This window comes from Gymnodraco acuticeps, unplaced genomic scaffold (genome assembly GCF_902827175.1).
Source record: "Gymnodraco acuticeps unplaced genomic scaffold, fGymAcu1.1, whole genome shotgun sequence".
Taxonomy (NCBI): Eukaryota; Metazoa; Chordata; class Actinopteri; order Perciformes; family Bathydraconidae; genus Gymnodraco; species Gymnodraco acuticeps.
In genome coordinates this window covers 405,606-433,528 of record NW_022990735.1, presented here as the reverse complement: position 1 = coordinate 433,528, position 27,923 = coordinate 405,606, and the positions used below count along the sequence as shown (strand labels likewise).

General features: G+C 39.6%; 1 protein-coding gene across 1 annotated transcript; it reads left to right on the top strand.

The window, feature by feature from the left end:
- Nucleotides 1–894: 894 nt before the first annotated feature.
- Nucleotides 895–27,916, top strand: LOC117556531 (mitogen-activated protein kinase kinase kinase kinase 5-like). The gene is given in 32 exon segments (XM_034231869.1): nucleotides 895–985; nucleotides 2,673–2,714; nucleotides 2,717–2,762; nucleotides 2,855–2,919; nucleotides 3,195–3,250; nucleotides 3,341–3,388; nucleotides 3,683–3,725; nucleotides 4,205–4,277; nucleotides 5,195–5,326; nucleotides 5,696–5,758; nucleotides 5,929–6,010; nucleotides 6,861–6,977; nucleotides 7,237–7,318; nucleotides 8,228–8,280; nucleotides 9,556–9,602; nucleotides 9,680–9,724; nucleotides 10,188–10,205; nucleotides 10,290–10,338; nucleotides 11,189–11,342; nucleotides 11,524–11,624; nucleotides 12,070–12,111; nucleotides 13,378–13,459; nucleotides 13,541–13,617; nucleotides 15,484–15,544; nucleotides 16,285–16,387; nucleotides 17,719–17,777; nucleotides 18,527–18,627; nucleotides 21,920–22,097; nucleotides 22,358–22,426; nucleotides 26,065–26,157; nucleotides 26,557–26,683; nucleotides 27,343–27,916. Coding segments are annotated over 32 exon segments (2,481 nt in total). The 5' UTR covers nucleotides 895–909; the 3' UTR covers nucleotides 27,440–27,916.
- Nucleotides 27,917–27,923: the final 7 nt, after the last annotated feature.

Here is a 27,923-nt window from a genome sequence, read left to right as displayed (position 1 = left end):
GTGTGTGGTGTGGGTGTGTGTATGGTGTGTGTGTATGTGTGTGTGTGGGTGTGTGTGTTGTATGTGGTGTGTGTGTATGTGTGTGGGTGTGTGTGTGTGTGTGTGTGTGGTGTGTGTGTGGTCTGGTGTGTGTGTGTTGTGTGTGGTGTGTGGGTGTGTGTGTGTGTTGTGTGTGTGTGTGTGTATGTGTGTGTGTGTGTATGTGTGTGTGTGTTGGTGTGTGTGGTGTGTGTGTGTGTGTGTGTGTGTGTGTGTGTGTGTGTGTGTGTGTGTGTGTGTGTGTGTGTGTGTGTGTGTGTGTGTGTGTGTGTGTGTGTGTGTGTGTGTGTGTGTGTGTGTGTGTGTGTGTGTGTGTGTGTGTGTGTGTGTGTGTGTGTGATGTGGTAGGATGAGTGTCTACAGATAAAAAGCTAATGAAGCTCTGCTAGTGATCTACACTGTCCTGTCAGCACAGCATGATGCTACGTATTACTTTACTTTGAGTTGTTTAAATGGAGTTTTACCAAAAAGTGCTACTTTATGCTTCCCTACACTACATTTCAAGCAAATATTTTACTTTGTACTCAACTACTGTACATTTGTTCATCAGTTGATTGTCATCAGTTACTTTGCAGAGTCAGATCATTAATACAAACTGTAATCGACCAACAAATGATTATGTAATGTTACAGGTTAAGCTACCCAGCAGGATATAAAGCGATTAAAATGAGCTTCTGCTGTAGATACAACATTGAAATGACGAACACATTAATAATTATAATCTAGTTATACTAAAGTTCAACATGATGCAAGGAGCAGAAGTCTGGTAAAAAATAAACTGTTTTCATTGGAGAAATAGTCTCCCGTCTCCTCCTCAACAGTATTTTTCTATAAATATAAAATGTATTTGTGAAAATAATAACCTGTGCAATGTTTTTGTGTGTTCAGGCACGTAACAAGCAGAATGGAGAGCTGGCAGCTATCAAATTCATCAAGATGGAACCAGGTGAGGATTTACCTGAACACGCTTCATTTTGAAGGGGTTGGCTCCTCACTGACCCACACAGGCCTATAGCTGCCTATTGCCTGTGGACACGGTAATACACATGTTCCCAGTCTATTATAAGTAGCATAATCAGACAAGTACTGTACTAAAGGACACATCTGGGGTCATTTCTTTTGATGCAACTTCAACTACATTTCAGCGACTATTAATGTTGTTTTTACTCCATTACATTTGTTGAGAAGCTTTTTCCATACAAAATATGACATTGCAATATTATAAAACAATATTTTGATTGTTTAATCAATTTCTCATATAAAAACGTATCAGCAGATTTATTCAATAATGAAAAGAATCATTAGTTAATAGTTCAAAATGAGCTCCAACTCAAATGGGGCGAAGCCTGCGAGCTAGTTCAGGCAGTCAACTCGAGCACTTAACTCATACATAACGCCCCTTGCCACTCTACAACCAACCAATCAGAGTCTCCTTAATATGCCGCTCTATTTAACCTGCCAGATATCTCTCTCTATGCTTTGCTTGCTGCTGCTGTTGCTGCAGCTACTTCCACGTCGCTGCTGCTCGCCTTCCCCACCACCACCCCAGCTTCCACCCCAGCTTCCACCTGTAGGCTCTGGGGGTTAGTTATTTAATCATCACTCATGGTGCTATGTATATCTGTGGAGTGATGAGGCCCGAGCCTAGACGCCAAGCTCAACTACTGTATATGCTGCTATAATAAACATGTTAAAGGAACACGTGAGTTGTCTGACTGAAATAACTACTACAGTAAAATAATTGTATTTGAATGCATGAGTAATAATAATACCTGCATATCTTCAATTAAGTCACATGCAGGCTTCTATAGTTTGGTTCCAGCACTTTTTGTTTAGTAAAAGATCTGAACAATTCTTCCACCACATTATCAAGTGCATAGCATCATCTGGTGAAAGTCTCTCAACATGTTGTAACCCAAAGCAATGATTGCCTCTATACTGGTTATGATCACAGGAGTTATAAAGTATTAGAATCAATACAGTCAGCTGTAATTGCTGTTATAGTGTGATTACAGTCTTTGTGAGACCAGACATTATAATTAGTTCAATATCTTGTTTTAAGACGGGACACTTCATTGAAGTCCAGCTATGGAGCATTATGTAGCCTCTTCTCAACAAGCAAACACGATCATAGATTCTTTATGAGTTCATACTTTTGAAAAGTAGAAATCCCAGACTGTGCCAATAAAAGTAGTGCCGTAGTAGTCTTACCAGCACGTTTCATTGAAAATAAATGTTTTTAAATGAATATTACTGCTGCATTAATGTGTATCTTGCATTTGACTGCAGTCGTAGTTTAATGTTGTGCTCATTTGAAGTCCTTTATATGCGGGTTGGTAGTTTAATCTGCAGCAATGCATCATCATCTTTAAGATCATCATATGTGTGTAGAGTCAGTGTCTCTAAAAAGTCAACTGTCATGAGTTTCTCAGGTTAACAGCCCTGTGTGGGTTTAATGAGGATGCATTTGCAGTTAATCCCAGAGGCTTTTACACACCTACATTCATTTCAAAAGGAACTGGAGGTAGATGTCATCAAGTGTGGTCTGCATGTAGCGATGTAACCACACATTCTGTTCAACTGTAATGGAAATCAACATAATAAATATGTATCTCTTCTGTCTGGTTCCACAGATGATGATTTCTCCATCATCCAGCAGGAAATCGTCATAGTAAAAGCTGCAAACATCCCAACATAGTGGCTTATTATGGGAGCTACATAAGGTGGGCTCTCTCTCTCTCTGTTCCCTCTCACTCTGTTATTCATGTATATTATTATATCTCAGATGCAGAAGCTCACCCTCTACTCTCTGCAGAACCAACAAACTGTGGATCTGTATGGAGTTCTGTGGAGGAGGCTCCCTGCAGGATATCTACCATGGTGAGAAAAAGAGTGTGTGTGTGTGTGTGTGTGTGTGTGTGTGTGTGTGTGTGTGTGTGTGTGTGTGTGTGTGTGTGTGTGTGTGTGTGTGTGTGTGTGTGTGTGTGTGTGTGTTATACTTCTACTGTACTGTGCTTTTTACTTTAGAACATTAAACTGGACCTCATGATACATGAGTTATTCATTAAACCATGGACACATCATCTTCAGTCTACACACGGTTTAGGGTGTCAATTATTATGAAAATGTATCATTTGAATAATTGTGTCCCACAGTGACTGGTCCTCTGTCTGAGCCACAGATCGCTTACATCTGCAGGGAGATGCTGCAGGTAAAATCACACTCAGTATTTCATACATTTTGTTTTACTATTATCAATCGGCCATACTGTTGAAAATGATGCACAAAACAATCTCACCAGGGTCTGAACTACTTGCATGCACAGAAAAAAATCCACAGAGACATCAAGGTAAATATGTCTGACTTTGAATACATTCTTGTTTTTATCTTGTCTTTTATCTGTGCTAAAGGCTCATGCTTTTAATTAAGCCAGTACTCCTTCCACCTGTGGTCATGCAGCTGATGATTACTAAAATGTACTGAGCAAATACAATCAGCCTGTCAAGGGAACCTTTATTGTGCTTTAACAGGTTTCTGATCTTCACCCTGGGTTCAGCTAAAGATCACAGAGTGGGTTAAAGTGTTTGTACGATGAGTTGTTCCTCTGTCTGTGTTGATTTGTGTGTTGACCTCTTGCCTGCAGGGTGCCAACATCCTCCTGAACGATCACGGCGAGGTGAAGCTGGGTAGGTGGATGTCTGAGTGTCTGCCTGTGGTTAAGATGAGTCACAGTCTGCAGAGTGATGGCTCAAACACGTCTCTGCTGTCTCGCTGGGTCTTCAGGACTAAACTGGGCCTCTGCAGTCTCTCACTGTTCTAGAATTCATATTCGTCTGTTACCGTGGTTATTATTCAGTTGCAAACTTGTTTCATTCACATGCAAAATCCTTAGAATTTGGGTCATTTGTAATGGTTTTTTCATGAATACACTACAAATCCAGACAGGAAGACAAATGATAGTTGGATATACCTTCTTTTAAGACTCTATTAGACTTGAGACCTGTGTCAGTGGTTTTACAGATGAATTGCATTGTGCAGTACACATTTAATTTCAAAGCCTACAAAATGTTTTGAAAGAGCACCTGAAGATTCTCTTAAATATATCTTGTTAAATGTAATTTCATTTCGTAATTATTATTAATACTTTTTTTTCCCTGTTGTGTAGCTGACTTTGGGATCTCGGCTCAGATCACTGCCACGCTGGCTCGGCGGATGTCTTTCATAGGAACGCCATATTGGTGAGGTCAAAACGGATCACGTCCCTTAAACACATGAATCTGAGTATATAACTGCAAGTGGCTGTGTGTGGGTAGTATCATAATTGTTTCACTTTATAATGAGCTTCATCGTCTTTCACCTCCTGCTGTTTTCACTCGGCTGGAGTTTGATAAAAGAGCAGCTCTGTCTGACAGAAAGATTAAGCATATCATAGATCCATTGATTTTGCCATGCTAACTCAGGATTTTGAGATACCTAGTCATTATTATACTTATTTTTTTATATTGAAAAAAAAGGGAACATGTATAGTTAAAAACTAAAATGTCACAATTTGATGCACTACACGAGATTATAGCCTTCGATAATTGAATATTCCAGTGTTTTCTTTTTGTGGTTTTGACCATTATTTGTACATGTTTCCTCATTTGTATCCAGTATCACATCAATATATCAACAATCAGAGACTATTTCAATCCTCTCAACTGTGATGAAATAAAACCTCAGCTGTTTTTGTATCTATGAATACAACAGTGTCATCTACATACATTTGCAATTCTATATCATGACACTGTTGAAGGAGATAATTGGTATAATGTCTAAATAACAGTGGACCTAACACTGACCCTTGTGGAACACCCATTGTGCACTTCAAGATTCTGAACAGTGCACAACAGACTTCAACACATAACTTTGTTACATTTAGAGTTTTTAAATTAAAACATCATGATAAACGAATATAGAATGCTTTACATAGATCTAAAAATACAGCACCCACTACTAATTTTGAAATACCTAGTCATTATTTTTAAATACAAGTAATACTTTTTCCGATACAAATGTTGTCATTACATTAGCTACCATATAATTGAACTTTCACACCATTAGCTGGTTTCTGTGGTGCTGATATATTTGGTTTCTGTTTCCCTCCTGTGCTCAGGATGGCGCCAGAGGTGGCAGCAGTGGAGATTAAAGGCGGCTACAATGAACTGTGTGACATCTGGTCGGTGGGCATCACAGCCATCGAGCTGGCAGAGCTGCAGCCGCCAATGTTTGATGTCCATCCACTGCGGTGAATACACACTGCAACACACACCTCTCCGAGCATGTGTACACTTCTGCACCTAAAAACACACAAACACTCACATAAATAGTAAATAATCATCTTCATTGGGCTGAGCAGTTGTGGACTCTAACAAATTACATTTGCTCAAAAAGGTTAAATAACAATTTGAGCTACTTGTACTTTAAGTATTTCCACGTTCTGCTCCTTTATACTCGAATACTCGAGTGGCAAATGTACTTTTGTGAAGAAGAAAATACAAAACACTCAGCTGTTATTGGTTCAGCTAACAAAGTTATGCAACATGTCACATTATGCAGATGGTTAAGCTAACACAGATTCCTATTGACTATACCCCCCCCCCCCCCCGCCCCGCAGGGTCCTGTTTCTCATGTCAAAGAGTGGGTACCAGCCTCCTAAACTCAAGGACAAGTCTAAATGGTAAATACAAAACAATAACACATTACATTCAGTGTTCAAATCATAGGAGCCAATGATTATTGTCAATCAAATGTAACTTCCTGGCTTTGGATTTATCTGTATCATTACATTATATCTGTCTTTCATAATTCCACGATACAAAATGCTACTAACTTATCTCCTGTCTGCAGGTCCTCCATGTTTTATAACTTTGTAAAGTCCATGTTGGTGAGGAACCCAAGGAAGAGACCCAGCGCCTCCAAGATGCTCACAGTCAGTACCGCTAACATCTGCTCCTGCTCTGGTTATATAGTGTCAGCTGTGCATCACATTAACTCATTTGTCATTCATGTAGCTGTCAGTTTAAAGGAGTAAACAATAATTGTGGACATTATAACAAAATGTCAAATGAAAATGGGAAAAGAGTTGTTCGTAGTGATGAACATGCATGGAATGATAGTTCCCTGTAATTGCTGTTTCTTTCTGAGACCCCCATTTCTAACTTGTAGGCTCTTGACGCTCTCACAGTGTCCTATTTGAGGAAAAACCTTGAAAAACTCAATACAGCTCTAGTTGCTAAAGACTAGCTGGGGAACAAAGTGGAGCATTTAGCAGATACAGTTCCTAATGTTTCCCTCTGAAGATGGTTGAGTCCAAAAGCAGATCTAAAATAGATCATATTGGACTTACATTCATCAGGTGGACGCAAACACAAAGAATCGTCGCGCACAACAAAGTTGTCTAACCCTCCAAGCCAATGTAGGATTAACGTCTTTGTACTAACTCATGGCAGGATTGTATATTTCTGGAAAGGTCTGTTTGCTGGTTATGACTTGGCCATCCCAGTGTTATGTTATATAGATATTTCTCCAAAAGTGAACTCTGTTTGAACTGTTCGACACAGGGCCACTGCTTTTATTTTTGGCATTCCCTGCTGTCAATACCGCTATCGGAAATAAATATTTCCCACGTTTAAATGAAGATTTCAAATACATGTGTAGCAGTGCACACACAGGGACATGTACATCCTGGTCTGGGTGGTCTTTACAATCATCCAGATCTTCCTCCTAATAACTTACCTTCTCTGTGTTTCCTCCCTCCTTCGCTGCTTCTGTCTCTGCAGCAAAGCTTTCTGACCCAGCAGGGCCTGAACAGGGAGCTGACCCTGGACCTGCTGGAGAAGTATAGAAACCCTGAGAAGCTCAAGTCCTGCCTAGGGACGGAGGACGAAGAGATGGAGGTCTTAACCACATTATTATTAATAACTGATAAATCATGATTCCTCCTTTATTTATTTATTATTGATGAGCAAAAAGAGTGTTTCATGTATTATTCCAGCCACAGCTCTTTTATTTTGTATTTACTTACTAACTTTACACTTAAAAACGTTTCGTTTTAAAATGTGTTTTTTTGTCAGGTTGTCTAACAGACTCCCCTCCCTCTCCTACCTGACATGATAGACCCTGATAGAATGACCCATGTTTTCTTGTTGGTTTAAGATGGCGCTGCCTGGATCTTTGAGGAGAATCCAGTCCATCAACAAACACAACCAGGCAGAGAGGACCAACTCTGACATCAGCTGTAAGAAATCACTCTTTCACTTTAGCTATGGAGCTATCAACCTTAAGAGAACATATTACAGATTTGAAGTTGGACACTGATTTGTAGGACTTTTAGGACCAGCCAGCAACAATTAGTTTTTCTGGTCAACAGATTAGTGATTTACAACAGCAAACATAAAAAGCCCTTCTTGATTTCAGTAAAAGTATATACTCCAGGTGGAAGAAGTACTCAGATCTTTAATAGTTATAATAATATAATTGTCTTAAAGATTTGTATGTTATGTCCTTATCTATGTCTGGTAGGACAATGGTGATTGAGCACCACTCCTGGCAGCCTTTGCATTGCAGTATTATGAACCTGGTGTCTGTCTGGACATGGCCGAAAAAAATACACAAAATATTTGTTGTTTGTATTTCATATTATTAATGTGAATCTGAAGAATACATTACTCTTAATTAATGTAATGGGGTAACATGTACAATATTTCCCTTTCAGATGGAGTTAAGCAGAAGCATAAAGTGGAAATACTAAACTCTCTGAAGCGTACTAATATAAAGTATTTAAATATGTGTACTTAGATACTCCAGCCCTGCGATATACATTACATGCACACAGCGAATACAGTATACTTAATAGGGAAATGTAAATGTTTACAGCAGTACAAAAGGGAGACGGTGATTAACCTGCTTACTTGCCTTAATTAAATATGTTTCTTAGCATCTTAACTCTTCTCATTCACAGTATTACTAAATGCTATTGATTACTGTACGCATTATTTCACTCCCTGTTGCTCTTAATTTATCTGTTCATTTGAATGCTGGCGGTGACAGAATACACATGTATTCTGCTTTATTTCGATTTCTCTGGATAAATGAAATGCAATGCAAATGTTCACAGTTTCATTGTGTTCAATTGTTTTGCTCTCAGTGGAACAGATTTACACTCAAAGGCCTGTGAAGAACCAATCACCAAACACAACAGTAAGTTCATCACACATCCAGAGTTTGAGTAGTAGTTCTAGTTCTAGTCATCTGTCTCTGTCTACTGCCTCTCCTCTCACTCCTGTCTCCTGCAGGCTCACTTTAACACTCTTTCTCCACAGCTGTGTATCGGTATGACCCTGATAGCTGTTTCGGGCGAAAACATTCTTAAAACAATCAGACAGACACACACACACACACACACACACACACACACACACGTACACACACACACACACACACACACACACACACACACGCACACACACACACACACACACACACACACACACACACACACGTACACACACACACACACACGTACACACACACACACACACACACACACACACACACACACACACACACACACGTACACACACACACACACACACGTACACACACACACACACACATACACACACACACACACAGTTAATACATAATAATAATAATAATAATAATAAATGAGTCACAGCAGCAATGTTGTCAAGCATTACACACGTTAAAAATATTCTAAAGATACAATAAGATACAAATAAAAAATGAACATGAGTGGCAAGTTTATAACAAATTACAAATAAACTTGCTAAATGTTGCTGCTGCAAAGCATTGTGGGATGGAATGTTCTTTTCTTTTGGTAATGGATGGTCCAGTGTACCCTATGCTTAAGAAAGGAAGCGCTGTATCACAGCTAGACCAGATTTTTCAACATGTCTAAATAAAATGCAGATTTTGTGACATTTATATATACATTTTGTGTGAAGGCAAACAAAACATTAACTTAACATTAACTAACAGATAGAGAAAGGTTGGGTGCTGTCCTTTCTAGTTTCTCTGTCCTACCTCATGTGTTATATCTCTGTTGTGTCCTTGGGCAAGACACTTCACCCGGATTTGCTCCTGTGGGTATTGTCCAGAGTACATGTATGATATCAATGTGTACTTGTAAAAGCGCCTCGATGACTTCGAGGCGTGAAGATGGACGGTGTGGCGCAGTGCGCTGTGCAATGATCATCAGATCAAGGGGTGAAACCCGCCGCTGCTGCGTCTGTAAAGCCGTTGTGTCCTTGGGCAAGACACTTCACCTGAACTTGCTCCTGTGGGTATTGTCCACAGTGACCATTGCATGTATAAAAAAAATATGTGTAATGTGTATTTGTAAAGCGCTTTGAGCATCTGGAAAAGCGCTATAATAAATGTAAGGAATTATAATTAATTATTATATGTCTGTTTTTACAAATACTGTCTAATCTGTTGTATTTCTTTTCCCAGTTAAGACCTTCACTGGGATCCAGCAGCAGTAACAAGAGTCCAGTGAGGTGAGAGGCTCCTCACAGACAGGGAGTCACATTGAACATTAGATGAAAGAAGCTAACCTCTCTTTCTGTCGTCTCAGGGATCAGGACTCAGACTCAGACGATGACTATGATGATGTGGATATGTAAGAAAACATAAACCCTATCTATCTAAATACCACAGAGCATAATTATTGGTTCCAAAACTGCATACTGAATTCAAACTGATGTGTAATGTTCACATTCAAATATGATATGAAATGTGGAAGAAGTAGGCAGATCTTTAATTGAGTTAAAGTAATAATACAGTTAAGAACTATAGTGTAGTAAGTACAAGTCCTGCATTTAATTCAAGTCTTGCTCAAAAATATTGTAAAAAAGTACCAGCATAAAAACAACTCTTACCTGCAAAGTTAGTACAGTTGTCAAATATTTGCAGAGGAGTAAAAAGTAAAATATTTCCCACTAAAATGTTTATAAGCAGAAGTGTAAAAGCAACATTTGAAAACGCACAATGTAATTATTTAAAAGTACCCTTGTGCATTTACTGTGCAGTCACATTTAAATATATTGCATTGACAAATTCCCTCTGTCTTCTGTCTCCCTCAGCCCTACGATGACACCTGGGTTAGTCTGAATAAACAGCCTCACATGTATTCATATTGTGTATTTGTATAATGAACACCCTGAGCACGCTCTCTCTCTCACCAGCAGTTTCATAATGACAGCTAACGAGACTCCACCTCCACTTCCACCAAAGGTGATTATCAACAGATCCCTGAACATGACAAATGTTTGCTATTACAGTGACGGGATGTGCATTTCAAGCCAAAACACTTTTTTTTAATGAGGTTATTGCCTGTAATAAAATAAAAAAATGTTATGTGAAAGCAGAAACTTGAAATATAAAATATAGATAGTGTTTGCCTTTCTCAATTGTCATTCATTCATTCCAGAAAGTTTAAGATGTTTGCATTACTGTTGTTTTATTAACAACAAATTGTAGAACAAGTATTCAGAACTTGAAGTTAAAGTTGGAAATGTTCAAGTAAAAGTATAGTACTTCATTCAGCTAACTTAAGTAAAAGCAAAATGCTCATTTGAACTGTTATATACTGTCGGGTAGTTTAATTTACAGCAATGCGTCATATTTGATATAACCCTCATGTGTGTGTACCATCACTGTCCTGTGAGAACCACGTATCTCAGCCCTGTTTTCAGCTTTGTGACAAAGCTATATATATATATATATATATATATATATATATATATATATATATATATATATATATATATATATATATTCTAAACATATAAAGGAACATTCCATCTTTTAGTTTATCACAAAGGTTCAAAATCAACACAACTGGAGAAGAAAGGGGACACATTTTCTCACACACAACTCTAACTGAAGCTGTCAGCCATATAGTTCCCTGATCGCTTAGTTGTGGATAGCAGTTTATTCTGTGTGTGTGTGTGTGTGTGTGTGTGTGTGTGTGTGTGTGTGTGTGTGTGTGTGTGTGTGTGTGTGTGTGTGTGTGTGTGTGTGTGTGTGTGTGTGTGTGTGTGTGTGTGTGTGTGTGTGTGTGTGTGTGTGTGTGTGTGTGTAGCCTAAAGCTCGCAGCAGCTCAGAGGAGAGCATGGCGGGGGAGGAGGAGCGGGGGAGGAAGCCCTGCTCTCTGTACCCCCCCACCCCTCTCATCAGGACCACCAGTGTGTCTCAGGTCCGACCCACACCCAGACCCCGGTCCTCCCGACACTCAGGTGGGCCGCCCCCCCTCACTCTAGATTGAGTGTGAAATATGATTCAAACTATATAAATGACCCATCAATAAAAACAAAATTGATGTCTATTTTCTTGTGTGTGTGTGTGTGTGTGTGTGTGTGTGTGTGTGTGTGTGTGTGTGTGTGTGTGTGTGTGTGTGTGTGTGTGTGTGCAATCCAGACCCTACGTCCTTCCCTGTCCAGTTGATGGACCCCCCAGCAGACTCCCCCCCTCCTGAGCTCCCCCCTAAAGGCATACGCAAATGGAGACCCCCCTCAAAGGTACGCCTGTCAATCTGAGGGCTGTAACTACACACATTGACTCATTACTCACCACAGAGTTAGGGTACTTGAGTTTGTCATTGCTCTTTAACTTTGACTGCACTACATTTCAGAGGCAATACTTTTGATTTGACCACAACTTTTGTTTCTTTACAAATTAAGATTTCTGCACACAAAACAATCAAATAGCTTATCAAATATGTTTGTTATAAAAATAGACAACAGTTTATATGAGCTGAAAACAGCTGAAACTATAAGAAGATGAATGAATATACAAATAATTAAAACAATAATGATGTTAATAACTGTAATGTGTAAGTTGAGGTTTGGACAAAGCAAATGTTGGGAAGATGTCACTTTGGGTTCTGCGTAACTGTGTTCTCACTATTTTCACTCTTATTACAAACACAACTATAGAGATGAAATGTAATGCTTGTATCCTCAGGACCCCACTGAGTGCAGCAGCCCTGTCCTGAAGAAACCCCCGGTGAGTGTCTTTCCTTTCCACAAGTTGAAACTCCGCTGCTCCGGAGGGTTTGAGATGCGACTCATATCACATGTGGTAAAAACACAATCCCAGATTCAAATCCAGCAGGCTCCACATGTATTACAAATATGAAATATCTCCAGTTAAGCTTTTGAGCCTGAACAAAGACTGTTGTAAAATAAAAAAATGGTCATATTTTCTAACATTAAACTCCAAATCTTTCAGTATTATATTAATTTGCTTTGAAATGACAATATGTTTTCTTGCTTTGGAACTTCATCTACATTACCTTTTATTATATCTCATATCATAATCTACCATAGTGTGCAATATCATTTCAATATGTACAAACAAACACTTCTTTATCATATCATAAATTAGTCTGTTTTATACTGAAAACATGAACTTCGCTGTTTCGATATTTACTGTATTCTTATTTTGTTTTATATATCTTTTATATGTTTAGCATACTTGTTCTCTCTGTATCTGTTCGGATGACTTTCCTCGCTCCAACCATCCAGAGAAGCCTTTCTTTAGAGCTATGTTTGAGAAATGGAAATGTGTGTATCTATAAAAGAAAATATAATCATGAAGTATTTTTTCAGTATTATTTGTTTAATAATAATAATAAATTATATTTCTATGGCGCTTTTCTTGAACCCAAAGACGCTTTACATTTGGGAGGGAGGGTAGACAAACAAAACAAAGACAAAGACAAAAAGAAACAAAACAAAACAGAAAAGCAGTCAGGAGGAAGTTGGTTGAGAGGGGGGGCTTATGGATACAGAGTTGGAGAGGTGGGTTTTGAGGCGGGACTGAAACAGGGTGAGGGACTCAGACTCACGGAGGTCTTGGGGGAGGGGGTTCCAGAGCTTCGGGGCTGCCACAGAGAAGGCTCTGTCCCCGAAGCTCCGGAGTCTGGCCTTGGGGATGGAAAGTAAACCGGCTGAGGTGGATCTGAGGGACCGGGGTGGTTGGTAGAGGATGAGGAGGTCAGTGAGGTAGGGGGGGCAGATGGTGGAGGGCTTTGAAAGTGAGGACCAGGAGTTTGTAGTGGATGCGGTGTTTAACTGAACTTGTCACTCATTTGTATAGGCCATAAAACTGATCATAACTTCACTGATCTTTACCAAGCACTTCACTTTCTAACTGACAGTGTTTTTAAGAGCAAAAATATACATTCATCCATGTTCTGAGACTTTGTGTAGGGTCGTGAATCTGTTACACTGTGGACTAAATGAACCCTTAATGCTGCTCTCTCTCCAGGTCTACTTTAAAAAGATCTTCCACGGCTGCCCTCTCAAGATAAACTGCTCCACGACGTGGGAGAGCACGGCCACCAAAGGAGGTATCCTCAGTCTGATGAATCAGAGTAAACCCTCTGTTCTCTCTTCTGATCTGACCTGTGTCTCCTCTGTCCCTCCCTCAGACCAGCACCTGATCCTGGGGGCGGAGGAGGGGATCTACACCCTGAACCTGAGCAGCTCCGAGGCCACCATGGAGCTGGTAGGACCTTCAACATTTATAACACAGAGCTATACCACTGCCTAACTAACTGTGGACTCGGGTGTGGTGGACTCAGTGGCGGCGCCAGAGATTTTCTCTAGGGGGTGCTGTGGGGTAGCTTGACGTTTCATAGAGGGTGCTCAAACATTAAGGGTTTCCCATTAATGCACCAGCGCTACAGTTGAATTTTCTACTGCAACACTCCCCACACACACACACAGTGTGCCCGCGACTGTTACAATGAAGGCTCGGTAATCAGCTCACGGCATATAGGTGTGGGTAAAGTGCTATTTTTACAATTTGGGAGTGGACCTCACCTCCTCTAGGAGGGTCCTCACCTCCTCTAGTGGGGTCAATCTTGAAGATTGTTTTTAAATATTGAAGTTAAAAGCATCAATCTGGTGCACTTTGAGAGCCAAAATGAAGAGATCTATGGATATACAGTATCTCTCAACATACATATGAAACAGAACTGTAAACAGATTTTCTATTTCTTTATAAATATTTTACAAATCACTCCCGTTTTAAAACAAACCGTTTGAGACCCACTGAGATAACTAGACTAAAGTTAACTAAACACAGAGAGTCCTTTACTTCACCTGAGCTGAGGTTATCTGAGACTCTCAGTCTGACAGGAGAGAGTTCTCCCTCCACCTTGTTGTTGAAAAAGCTCCTTATATCTGTTAGCTTGGCTAGCTAGCACCAGATGCTAACCACAACGATCTCCGGTAGATACCCACCGGTGCGCTCTCTCTCTCTCTCGCTCGCTTGCGCACGCACACAAAATGGCTCGTGCCACACACACACAGAGCAGAGCTTGAATGAAACAGACCCAGAAGTAAGCTACTTGTACTCACGAGGCCTATTATGTGCAGAATCCCTCTCGCTTTCAAGTGGTTTTGATTGAGTGTCCACACGTGGACGTTTAAGGACTAAAAAACGATCCATTTGTCACTTTGCTGTTAGCAAATCATTTGGGGCTCCAGGCAACTAACAGGAAGTCACTCAAGTGTCACAAAGTAATTTACCCTATAGGTAGGTCAAAAATTGAATGGGTGCTGGCCATTGGCCTAATCATATCACCTGTGTTGGCTTTATGTTTTTGGTCAAACATTTATTTGTTTCACATTTGCATTGATGTAATCAATAATTTTTCTGATTTAATTTAATAAAAATAATAATAATTTTCGGGAAAAAAAAAAAAACACATTTATTGGGGGTGCTTAGGGGGTGCTTTGGCAATCCTGGGGGGTGCTTCAGCACCCCCTAGCTCCCCCCTGGCGCCGCCCCTGGGTGGACTGCATACATTTACTCAAGTACTGTTCCTAAGGTCACATTTAATGTACTGAACTTAGTATTTCAACGTACTACATCTCAGAGGTGAATATTGTACTGACATTAGTTACATTAGTTACATTAGTTACTTTTCAGATGTCCATGTTTTCATTCCCTCCCTGTCCAGTGAAACCCAAGTATCTCCAGATGTGTTCATGGTGAATGTTCCTATTTTGTGTTGAGGAAATTCTCCCACTTCTTAGACATTAAAAAGTCTTTTTAGATCAGCTCTAAAATGCATCTTCTCAAAGCCGAAGTTTCTGAGAAACCCAGGAAAAGTTGACTTTTGAGAGATATGTGGCAGGTAACTGTGAGCACCACCCTAAACATCTACCACAACATACTGCAACAGTAATATACATCCAATTACATTGTATATAAAGTAAAAACACTGACAGGGACCATTTTATGAACCATAATTACATCTCATTACAGTGTCTACATACTTCTCCCATCACTGCTGAAAATCAGTCACACTCTATCAGTGGTAGAAAGCTTGAAATGAGTGGAGGTCTTCTTCTTCTCTTTCAGCTGTATCCAGGGAAGTGTACATGGGTCTACACCATCAATAACGTCCTCATGTCTGTGTCAGGTAAACTGAATAAGAATTCAATCTTAATTTAGCTGTGTGTCTCTGTTCACTCAGAACTTACAGAAAATATAACAGGACAGTTTAGTATTTTTAGTTTTTTATTTTAGTCGGCAGAATAACTTATTTTGTTGAATTGAGTGGTTTGAGACAGAATCAGAAGACAGTGATCAAACTCTGGATACAAATATAGATATTCCCTAATTGATCATGCATGTGTTACTTTGTCCATCATATTATTCAGTCAGAAGCCAAGTGACCTAATAATAATAATACACTTTATTTATATAGCACCTTTCATAACATAGTTATAAAGTGCTTTAACATAGAAATGCACAGACAGCAGGTACATTAAACAACAGCATATAAGCATAAGAACACAAAGTAAAACACATAGAAAATAATGAAACAAACAATAAAAATGGAAAATAAAAAAGGACAACAAATAAAATCACATAAAAGCTATTCTAAAAAGGTGAGATTTTAAAAGTGACTTAAACAAGCAGACAGATACTGCAGCCCTGATCTCCTCGGGAGTTCCAAAGTCTTTAGAAGGTCAGATAAGAACCTCTCAATGCCTTAAAAGTCAGCAATACAATAACAAATCAACTTTTCCTGCACATTTACATGGAATTATGACAAAGTCAGGGGGGTGTCCAGACTGATGTTAGTGATGATGTGTGTGTTTCTCTGTCTACCTGTATCCACCCTGTGATGGAATCGACTGCTCTGATTGGTTCCAGGTAAATCCTCTCAGCTCCACTCACACTCCCTGAAGGAGCTTTACGAACAGGCTCGCAGAGACCAGAGGATGGTTTCCCTGCCGACTCACAGACTGTTACCAAGGTAACACTCTTTACTTATTGTTTAATTCGAATATTTCATAATTTTCTAAATAAGGCAAGGCAAGTTTATTTATATAGCACTTTTCAACACAAGGCAATTCAAGGTGCTTTACAAAAATGAAAGACATTCAGACAAAGGCATTTAAAAACAGTCATTAAAAAGAAAAGATAATAAAAGAAACATTAAAAGAAAAAATACATGAATAAAAAGTACATGAATAAAAATTACATGAATAAAAAGTTACAGTGCAGTTTAAGATATGAATAGTTCACACAGAAGTTACACTTTGCTGATGAACACAACGGCTCAGTTTCAATTAAAAGCAGCGACAAAAGAAAAGTCTTTAGTCTGGATTTAAAAGAAGTCAGAGTTGCAGCGGACCTGCAGGTTTCTGGGAGTTTGTTCCAGATATTTGGAGCATAATAACTGAACGCTGCTTTACCATGTTTAGTTCTGACTCTGGGGACAGAAAGCTGACCAGTCCCTGAAGACCTGAGAGATCTGGATGGTTCATCATTTAGCAGAAGATCAGAAATGTATTTTGGGCCTAAACCATTCAAAGCTTTATAAACCAGCAGCAGTATTTAGAAATCTATTCTTTGACACACAGGAAGCCAGTGTAAAGACTTCAGAACAGGAGTGATGTGATCCACTTTCTTAGTGTTAGTGAGGACTCGAGCAGCGGCGTTCTGAATTAGCTGCAGCTTTCTAATAGTGAGATCTGTAAAGACACCATTACAGTAGTCCAGTCTACTTAAGATAAAAGCATGGACAAGTTTTTCCAAATCCTGCTGTGACATTAGTCTTTTAATCCTAGATATATTCTTTAGGTGATAGTAGGCTGATTTAGTAACTGTTTTAATGTGACTGTTGAAACTCAGGTCAGAGTCCATGACTACACCTAGATTTCTGGCTTTATCTGTTGTTTTGAACATTGCAGACTGAAGCTCAGCGCTAACTTTTATACGTTCTGACTTGGCTCCAAAAACCATTACCTCAGTTTTATCTTTGTTTAATTGGAGAAAGTTCTGACACATCCAGTCATTGATTTGTTCAATGCACTTACTCAGTGTTTGAATTGGAGCATAGTCTCCTGGTGAAATTGTTACGTAAATTTGTGTGTCATCTGCATAGCTATGGTAACTTATTTTGTTGTTCTTCATTATCTGAGCCAGTGGTAGCATGTAGACGTTAAAGAGAAGAGGCCCCAAGATGGAGCCTTGAGGAACCCCACATGTCATATTTGTCAACTCAGATTTGTATTTACCTAAATAACACATTTGCTCATGCCAGTTCAAAGCTAAATTATTTTTGTATTTTTTTGTTTACAGGAAAATTTCAGTGACATGTAAAATACCTGATACTAAAGGCTGCAAGACCTGCGCAGTTGGTGAGAAAAAAAACTGAAGTATTGCAACAAAAAAAATTCTGTGCAGAGAGAATGTGTGATGGACACATGGATACATTCAGGCTGCACGTAATTACCTTCATTTGAATAGTGTGTGTAGTGATGCAGTTGGACAGGATGCTCCCTTTATATGGCTGTCAGCTCTTTTTGAAACCAAATTAGCTCAATGCAAGTTTGAGAATTGAAATTCAGTTTTTCTTGTTAAAGGTTAGTAGTTTTATTGAAAAAACAAATCAAGGGTGGATGAGCTCCTAGTGCCTGTTATAAAGTACATTGAATTGCTTTCATATAATAAATTCAACAATGTAATCAGGTTGTTCCAACAATTTGCTGGTCTCAATCTAAAGTGTTATTATTCCATAGGAATGTGTGTTATTGTCCAAGACAGACTGTATTTTGTAGTAACTGACAAGTACCACAAGATGGGAGTAGCTACATACAAAGTACTGTGTGCAAAATCTGTGAAGGCGTTGAGGGAAATGCTACTGGGGTTTGGATTTGAAATATTAAGATACAGAAAATAGTCTGTCTTAATGCAGTAAGAAAACATTTAAACAGGGCAATGCGGAGCAGATGAGAAAAGAATAAAGCTTTATACTAACACATGACCAAATAAACTTTCAAATAGACATAAGGCCTGTTTCTGATATATGCCTCCAATAAAGGGCTAGCACTTTTAAACAATGCCCCAGTACACTGTGAGAGGACTAACTGCAGTGTGTGTCCTGCAGCAGGCAGCGTGGGGGGGTGTGTGTTCCTGTGCTGCGGACTGGAGTCCAGCGTGGTGCTGCTGCAGTGGTACGAGCCCATGCACAAGTTCATGCTCATCAAGGTATGTTGATGAAAAATAAGGTCAACGTTTAAAATGTCAGGAAGGCAGAAGCAAACCATCTCGTTTAAGTTAATCATTTTCATCAGTTACTTCTGTAGAACCCAAAAGAAGACGAAGGCTTTTATTTGAAAGAGGCCCCATTCTGCCTTTTGTATCTTCCCTTTCCTGTAGTGTGTTCTAGAGGTTTGTATGTATCTAAATGGTCTGCATAGGCTAAAATCCTGCAAAGGCTAAAATCCCTGTGTTCCCTCCAGTAGGGGGTGCTTCTTTTTTTAAATATTGAAGTTAAATGCATCAATCTGGTGCACTTTTAGAGCAAAATTAAGAGATCTCATCTCTCAACACCCATGTGAAACAGAACTGTAAACAGATTTACTCTTTCTTTATGGATATTTTACAAATCACTCCCCTTTTAAACGGTATTCTTGTTTTACTGTCATATGACCAAATAAATAATTCATACCTGTTTTTCATTTATGCTCTTATATTTTTATAACTATAATGATCATATAAACGTGTGCTTCGGAAATAATTGTTTACATGAATCGTAACCAAACCGTTTGAGACACACTGAGATAACTTAGACTAAAGTTAACTATCTAAACACTCAAAGAGTCCTTTACCTCAGAGGACTCTCCCTTTACCTTGTTGTGGAAACAGCTCCTTATATCCATTAAAGTAGCTAGCTAGCATCAGATGCTAACAACGATACTCGGTACCGGTGCAGTCTCTCTCTCGCTCGCTCGCTGGCACACGCACACAAAATGGCTCGTGCCACACACACACAGAGCCGAGCTTGAATGAAACACAGAGACACAGAAGTACCTGTACTGTACTGTAGCATATTGTTTTGGAATCAATCAAAAACAAGACTGGGCTCTGGTTTCAGACAGAGAGTGAAAAGAGGTGCTGCAGCACATTAAAGCATGGAGACATGTCCCAGTAGAGACACTACATACTGATATACACCTGAACATCAGCAGGAGAGGACTCTTTAAAGTAGAGACACTACATACTGATATACACCTGAACATCAGCAGGAGAGGACTCTTTAAAGTAGAGACACTACATACTGATATACACCTGAACATCAGCAGGAGAGGACTCTTTAAAGTAGAGACACTACATACTGATATACACCTGAACATCAGCAGGAGAGGACTCTTTAAAGTAGAGACACTACATACTGATATGCACCTGAACATCAGCAGGAAAGGACTCTTTAAAGTAGAGACACTACATACTGAAATACACCTGAACATCAGCAGGAGAGGACTCTTTAAAGTAGAGACACTACATACTGATATACACCTGAACATCAGCAGGAGAGGACTCTTTAAAGTAGAGACACTACATACTGATATACACCTGAACATCAGCAGGAGAGGACTCTTTAAAGTAGAGACACTACATACTGATATACACCTGAACATCAGCAGGAGAGGACTCTTTAAAGTAGAGACGCTATACATACTGATATACACCTGAACATCAGCAGGAGAGGACTCTTTAAAGTAGAGACACTACATACTGATATACACCTGAACATCCGCAGGAGAGGACTCTTTAAAGTAGAGACACTACATACTGATATGCACCTGAACATCAGCCGGAGAGGACTCTTTAAAGTAGATACACTACATACTGATATACACCTGAACATCAACAGGAGAGGACTCTTTAAAGTAGAGACACTACATACTGATATACACCTGAACATCAGCAGGAGAGGACTCTTTAAAGTAGAGACACTACATACTGATATGCACCTGAACATCAGCCGGAGAGGACTCTTTAAAGTAGAGACACTACATACTGATATGCACCTGAACATCAGCCGGAGAGGACTCTTTAAAGTAGATACACTACATACTGATATACACCTGAACATCAACAGGAGAGGACTCTTTAAAGTAGAGACACTACATACTGATATACACCTGAACATCAGCAGGAGAGGACTCTTTAAAGTAGAGACACTACATACTGATATGCACCTGAACATCAGCCGGAGAGGACTCTTTAAAGTAGATACACTACATACTGATATACACCTGAACATCAGCAGGAGAGGACTCTTTGAAGTAGAGACGCTACATACTGATATACACCTGAACATCAGCAGGAGAGGACTCTTTAAAGTAGAGACACTACATACTGATATACACCTGCACATCAGCAGGAGAGGACTCTTTAAAGTAGAGACACTACATACTGATATACACCTGAACATCAGCAGGAGAGGACTCTTTAAAGTAGAGACACTACATACTGATATACACCTGAACATCAGCAGGAGAGAACTCTTTAAAGTAGAGACACTACATACTGATATACACCTGAACATCAGCAGGAGAGAACTCTTTAAAGTAGAGACACTACATACTGATATGAACCTGAAAAATAGCAGAATACGGCCTCTTTAAGCCAGGTGTATTTTCACTCAGTGGTGGAAAGTAGTACATTTACTCAACCACAATTTGAGATACTGAGTATTAAGGTTTTCTGCCCCCCTATTCTTGCACTACATTACTTATTTTGAACCTTTTTAACACTAGAATCATCTGATAGCTTTAGTGACTTTTAAATGTATGATTTTGTAAACAAAACATGATTAGTATTTGGAATATTATCCATTGTTGCAGATTCAAGTGCAGTCTAAGTCCTCATGAATTCTCCTTTACATCTTGCCTTGAGCTCATGACGTTCTGCAACAAGATAAATGAAAAGTGGTTAGGAAAAAACGTTATGATTTTGCCTTCTGAATTCGACACATTTTAGCTGTATGGAGGACCTTTTAACGTCCCCAGAAGTTGTGTATCCTGTAACAGGGTCAACATACAATGTGTTTTAATAACTGTATCATAATCTCAGCCTTTGTCTTCCTGTAAAGTGCATACAAAAAATATGCTGAGGTATTTTAAAAGAGTCAACAGTAACTGTATAATATACTGTGATAAAGGAACACCTGTGAACTCATTATGAAAATACAATGATACAGTACAGTACGTGCAGGTTTATAGGAGTATTGTGTGCTGCCTTGGCTTATCTTTCAGTCTTTGATATTTCTACTAGGCTGTTAACACAGACAGCAGCTAATAAAACCACTGTAGGCAGGGAAATAAAGCATTTTATGATCACGGTTACATTTGATAGTTTGCTTTACATAAAATGGTTTATGTTTTTGGGAACAGATGCTCAGTCAAACACTGTGCTGCTCAGAGATGCAGAGCCCTCATAGAAAGCACTTCATTTACTAACAGGAAACCCTTGACTTTCCTCTATCCCGCAGAATTTGGACTTCCCCCTGCCCAGCCCCCTGCGTGTGTTTGAGATGGTGACGGTGCCGCAGCAGGAGTACCCGCTGGTGTGTATCGGCATCTCTCGGGGGGCCAGCCCCCACCAGCCAGTCAATGTAGAATACATCAACCTCAACTCTAACACATCCTGGTTCACCCACTCTGGCCTGGGTATGTCATATATTACAGTGAAACAAATGATATAAAGACTTTAGACAAGTGACAAAAAACACACCATGATCTGAATACCAGAGCACGGTCTGTCTGCTTTTAATGAATCCTTTAAATGTCTCTCTTTACCTCAATGTGTTGGCTACCCTTTCATTCTTTCATAATGTTCCAACAGATGGTCCTACTCTGGATGAAAATATAAATCTTCCTTCTATTATCATGTTTGTATCTGCTTGTGCATTCTGTGTGTGTTCTTACAGAGAGACCTTGCCCAGATGTAGTCCAAGTGAACCAGTTGAACAGTAGCTCGCTGCTCGTCCTCGTAGCGAGTAAGTCACATATTTTTCAGATACTAACGACACAAAATATCTCTTATAGTATCGTGGTGGTACTGGGTCAACTTTCTGCAGGAGCAGTTACTTTACCTTGATATACTCATACTTACTGTTTACATCTCTGTGTATATACAGTGGGGCAAAAAAGTATGTAGTCAGCCACCAATTGTGCAAGTTCTCCCACTTAAAAAGATGATTGAGGCCTGTAATTTTCATCCTAGGTACACTTCAACTATGAGAGACAGAATGAGAAAAACAAATCCAGAAAATCACATGTCTGATTTTTAAATAATTTATTTGCAAATTATGGTGGAAAATAAGTATTTGGTCAATAACAAAAGTTCATCTCAATACTTTGTTATATACCCTTTGTTGGCAAAGACAGAGGTCAAACGTTTTCTGTAAGTCTTCACAAGGTTTTCACACACTGTTGCTGGTATTTTGGCCCATTCCTCCATGCAGATCTCTGGGGTTGAGATCTGGAGACTGGCTAGGCCACTCCAGGACCTTGAAATGCTTCTTACGAAGCCACTCCTTCGTTGCCCGGGCGGTGTGTTTGGGATCATTGTCATGCTGAAAGACCCAGCCACGTTTCATCTTCAATGCCCTTGCTGATGGAAGGAGGTTGTCACTCAAAATCTCACGATACATGGCCCCATTCATTCTTTCCTTTACACGGATCAGTCGTCCTGGTCCCTTTGCAGAAAAACAGCCCCAAAGCATGATGTTTCCACCCCCATGTTTCACAGTAGGTATGGTGTTCTTTGGATGCAACTCAGCATTCTTTCTCCTCCAAACACGTCTAGTTGAGTTTTTACCAAAAAGTTATATTTTGGTTTCATCTGACCATATGACATTCTCCCAATCCTCTTCTGGATCATCTAAATGCTCTCTAGCAAACTTCAGACGGGCCTGGACATGTACTGGCTTAAGCAGGGGGACACGTCTGGCACTGCAGGATTTGAGTCCCTGGCAGCGTAGTGTGTTACTGATGGTAGCCTTTGTTACTTTGGTCTCAGCTCTCTGCAGGTCATTGACTAGGTCCCCCTGTGTGGTTCTGGGATTTTTGCTCACCGTTCTTGTGATCATTTTGACCCCACGGGGTGAGATCTTGCCTGGAGCCCCAGATCGAGGGAGATTATCAGTGGTCTTGTATGTCTTCCATTTTCTAATAATTGCTCCCACAGTTGATTTCTTCACACCAAGCTGCTTACCTATTGCAGATTCAGTCTTCCCAGCCTGGTGCAGGTCTACAATTTAGTTTCTGGTGTCCTTTGACAGCTCTTTGGTCTTGGCCATAGTGGAGTTTGGAGTGTGACTGTTTGAGGTTGTGGACAGGTGTCTTTTATACTGATAACGAGTTCAAACAGGTGCCATTAATACAGTTAACAAGTGGAGGACAGAGGAGGCTCTTAAAGGGATAGTGGAAATCCGTGAATTTTGGGTTTAACTTATGTATTTTTATTAAAAATAAGCATAATAAACAATTTTTTTTTATTTCATGCGCCTAGTTTCATTTTATTTTCAATTTTACTGCGCCCTCTCAATGAAACGAAATACTTCGGGAATCGTCGGGAATCTTCGGGTGATGACGAGAGCATAGGAAGACGGGCACAAACAATGGCGGACATTCAATAGCATTTGCATGTGAATAGCCGACCTTTATTATGGTACCGAGTATATTGCCATAAATATGATGATTGATTATCAGTAAAAAATTCTACGTGACACAACGACATTGGATTAACCTTGAGATGCGTTTTTATTCCGTTGAACACAACTTTTGATCACAAATCAAAAAAGGTAAGACGTAATTATTGTAATATTTTTGGAACCGGATGTTGTTTACTTTCTCTTTTCTGGCTGATAGCTCCAGGAATTTGAGGTCTTACAGTGATGACATTACATGTGTGGAATCTGTGGAGTCTCAGCTTTAAATCGTATATCTTGTTTGTGCAGTTAAGATAGTAATAAGGGCATTTCTACCGTGTGTTGTGTGTAAAAAAGCGTTAGCATTAGTTAGCATTGTTTCGCTCAATGCTAATTCAAAGGCTTGGTATTACTCTTGTGTTTTTTCTAGCTAACAATTGTTCTTGTTGTCAGTTAGCGGAGTTTCTTACCTTTAAAAGGGTATGAAACATTAATAGTTTCATAAATGTTAAGAAGCCCTGAGACATGTGAGAGAAAAAAAACTGTGGGAGGGGTCCACTGGGGGGACCTTCGGCCTTAACTGGTTAACAATGATTAATATTTGTAAAGGCTACAGGGGATCTTAAGATGCGTGAGCTATGCTTAGGGACCTACCAGTCAAGATTATTTGTGCGTAGGGGTGCATCATCTGGCGCCTGGTCCTGGTCATCCTCGCCATTGCCCATGCCGTGAACCATCACCTCGGGCTCGGGCTCCAACAAATAAGGACGTAATGGTCCATCGTCTGGCTCAATATTGTCACCATCGTCGCTTACTGAACCGGATTCAGATTCAGTTCCTAAAACGACATTTTCGTAGGAAAGCCGAGAGGATGTTTCTGACTCGCTATCATCACTGGATACCTCGTACAATCCTTCTTCTTTGTCTGGTATATTTGCCCTTCCACGTTCATTCTGCATAGACGCCATGGTTTGTTATCGTATCGTCTTCCTAAGTTTTCGTCACTTCCGGTTTGGCTGAGTCGAACATTTCGTTTCTAAAAAACTTCGGGGAAGCTGCAATAAAGTGCTTCTAACATGCGTAAGGCAATTATTATATTTTTTTAATCAGGTGTGATTGTTTTGGTACGTAATTATGCTTGTATATAAGTTAAAACGAAACTATTTGAGGTTCCATTTCCACTATCCCTTTAAAGAAGAAGTTACAGGTCTGTGAGAGCCAGAAATCTTGTTTGTTTGTAGGTGACCAAATACTTATTTTACTGAGGAATTTACCAATTAATTCATTAAAAATCCTACAATGTGATTTCCTGGATTCTTTCCCCCCATTCTGTCTCTCATAGTTGAAGTGTACCTAGGATGACAATTACAGGCCTCTCTCATCTTTTTAAGTGGGAGAACTTGCACAATTGGTGGCTGACTAAATACTTTTTTGCCCCACTGTATCTATTACTTATCATTACTCATATACAGTTATTACTGTACACCAAAAATATATTTATTTAGTTATATGTAATATTTCACCCCTATATCTCAATTTCTGCACTTCTTTATGTCTTTGATTTAGATTTTTAGATAGTGATAGCTAATAAGTGTTGAGTATATGACAGCAATAACTTGGAACTTGTATAAATAATCAATAAGAATAAACATAAAACATAATAATGAAATATAGACATTATTTATATCTTGATTATATCAAATGCCAAAAATGTAATTTTCTTAGTGTTTTTTACAAAATAGGCCTATGTTGTGAAGACAATAAACAAGGTGACATTTTTTTTTCTTTAACAGGCAGACTTAACACTATTTTAGCTTCTCTTTCCCTCTGGGCTAATATTTAAAAGTACTTCCCCAATAGTTCTACAACTGCAACAACACTCTGTGCTGCCCACATGCGATGAGAGAGTGTAACTGCACATTACATTCAGTCTATATCCCGCTCCTGTCTTTGCTATTCCCTCACCTGTCCCTCTCCTCCAGAGTCGGTGCACATCGTGGGTCTGGAGGGGGAGCTGAAGAGCAGCAGGCCTCTGACACATGAGACCACCTTCACTCATGAAGTCCAGTCTATAGGTGAGACCTCACAGAGCAGTAACTACACTCACTCTAATACTCAAGTTCAAATTTGATTTTCTTGAGTACTTTTTGGCCACTTAATACTCTTACTCCACTACATCTCAGAGGTAAATCCTTTACTTTTTACTCCACTGAGCTGTAAAATGCATCGTCATGAAGCTGAAAACAGAGCTGTGGACATATGGCAAAGTACATGACATATGATGATCTTAAGGAATATGATGCATTGCTGGAGATTGATCTGCCCTAGGGATAGGGGTTGAATGCAGGACTTTTACTTGTAGAGTATTTCAGTTGTACTTTCACTCCAGTAAATGACTTAAATACTTCTTCCACCACTGCTGTCCAGTGATGCCTAACCTTTAAAGCTCTGTCTGTCTGCTGTCTGTCTCTCAGTGTATTTTGAGGACACTCTGCTGGCAGTGTGGCGTCACGGCTGGCAGAGGAGAGGACAGGGTTTTACTGAGGTGCTAGAGGAGACCACGGACCCCAGGAAGACCTACAGACTGGTGCAGTCAGACAGGTACAGCAGAACTTTACTCAGGGGTATGTTTGATTAGATTTGTAGTTCCTGCAGTGTGGGCTCTTTTGTTATTCTGTTGTATGGCTTTTTTTTGCTACGCCTAGGTGCCTACTAATCAGCTGGGCTGCAGTTTATTACAAACAACTGAAAAATGTCACTTCACACAGCAGGTATAATGTGAATCGTGTTCACACTCCTAGATTAGCATGCTAACATTTGCTAACTGCTATTAGAAAAAGTAACAAAAAACATGTAACCTTAGATGTCATTTTGATAGTACTCGTGAGTATTTCCATTACAGTATATGCAACTTAATACGGCAATTCATTGCAGAGGGAAATATTGTGCTTTTTAATCCTCTACATTTATGTATGTATAAGTCACTTTACATACTCATATAGCTGAGTAGAATTCATGCATAAAAAAAAAATATATATATATATTTGTACAAAATGTCATGGGCATTAATTTAACAGATATTTTAGTCTGGACAAAGTGATGGACTGACTGATATCTGAATATTAGGATATAATCTAGATTTGCATCATGCACAGAAACATGTATGTGACTTTATCCTTTCATATATAAAAATAGGATTTTGAAGAGTTTATGCAGGTTTACACTAAATTCCTCTGACCTCCCTGACCTCCTACCTGCAGGATGGTCGTCTTGGAGATGCGTCAGATCGATGACCAGACGGGGATGTCCAACCTGTACGTCCTGGAAATAGCGGAGAACTACGTCATGCTGCCCTGACTCTCCGTCTACCGGCGAACGGCTTCATGGGAGACTCCAGATTATATGTGAATGTCTCCGCAGGACTCTGATCTGTCATCAGTGACTTTGATGGGCATGGATGTCACAGTCTTTTAATTTCTAATGGGAGGAGAGGAGAGAAGTCAGAAATAAATGATAGCATGATGTTGCAAGGGTAAGCCAACCCTTACTTAGGCTGATTTCAATATGTGAGATACAGAATTGAGAAAGCTGAGGAAAATAAATGAACAGTGAAGGAAGGTCCTCCAACACTACAGAGGGAGTTCTACTTTCTTCTTCTGCTGCAGCCGCCTGCAGGGACTGAGATACACAACGGCTTCCAGAGGAACTCACACAGGAATAAAGGACTGGAAAGATTCATGATGTGATTTATATCCTGAGTTTGTGTGTCAGTGTTGGATCCATAAAACACACTTCTTACTGCCGTTACTTTGTAATAAAAATGAATTAACTTAAGATGAGG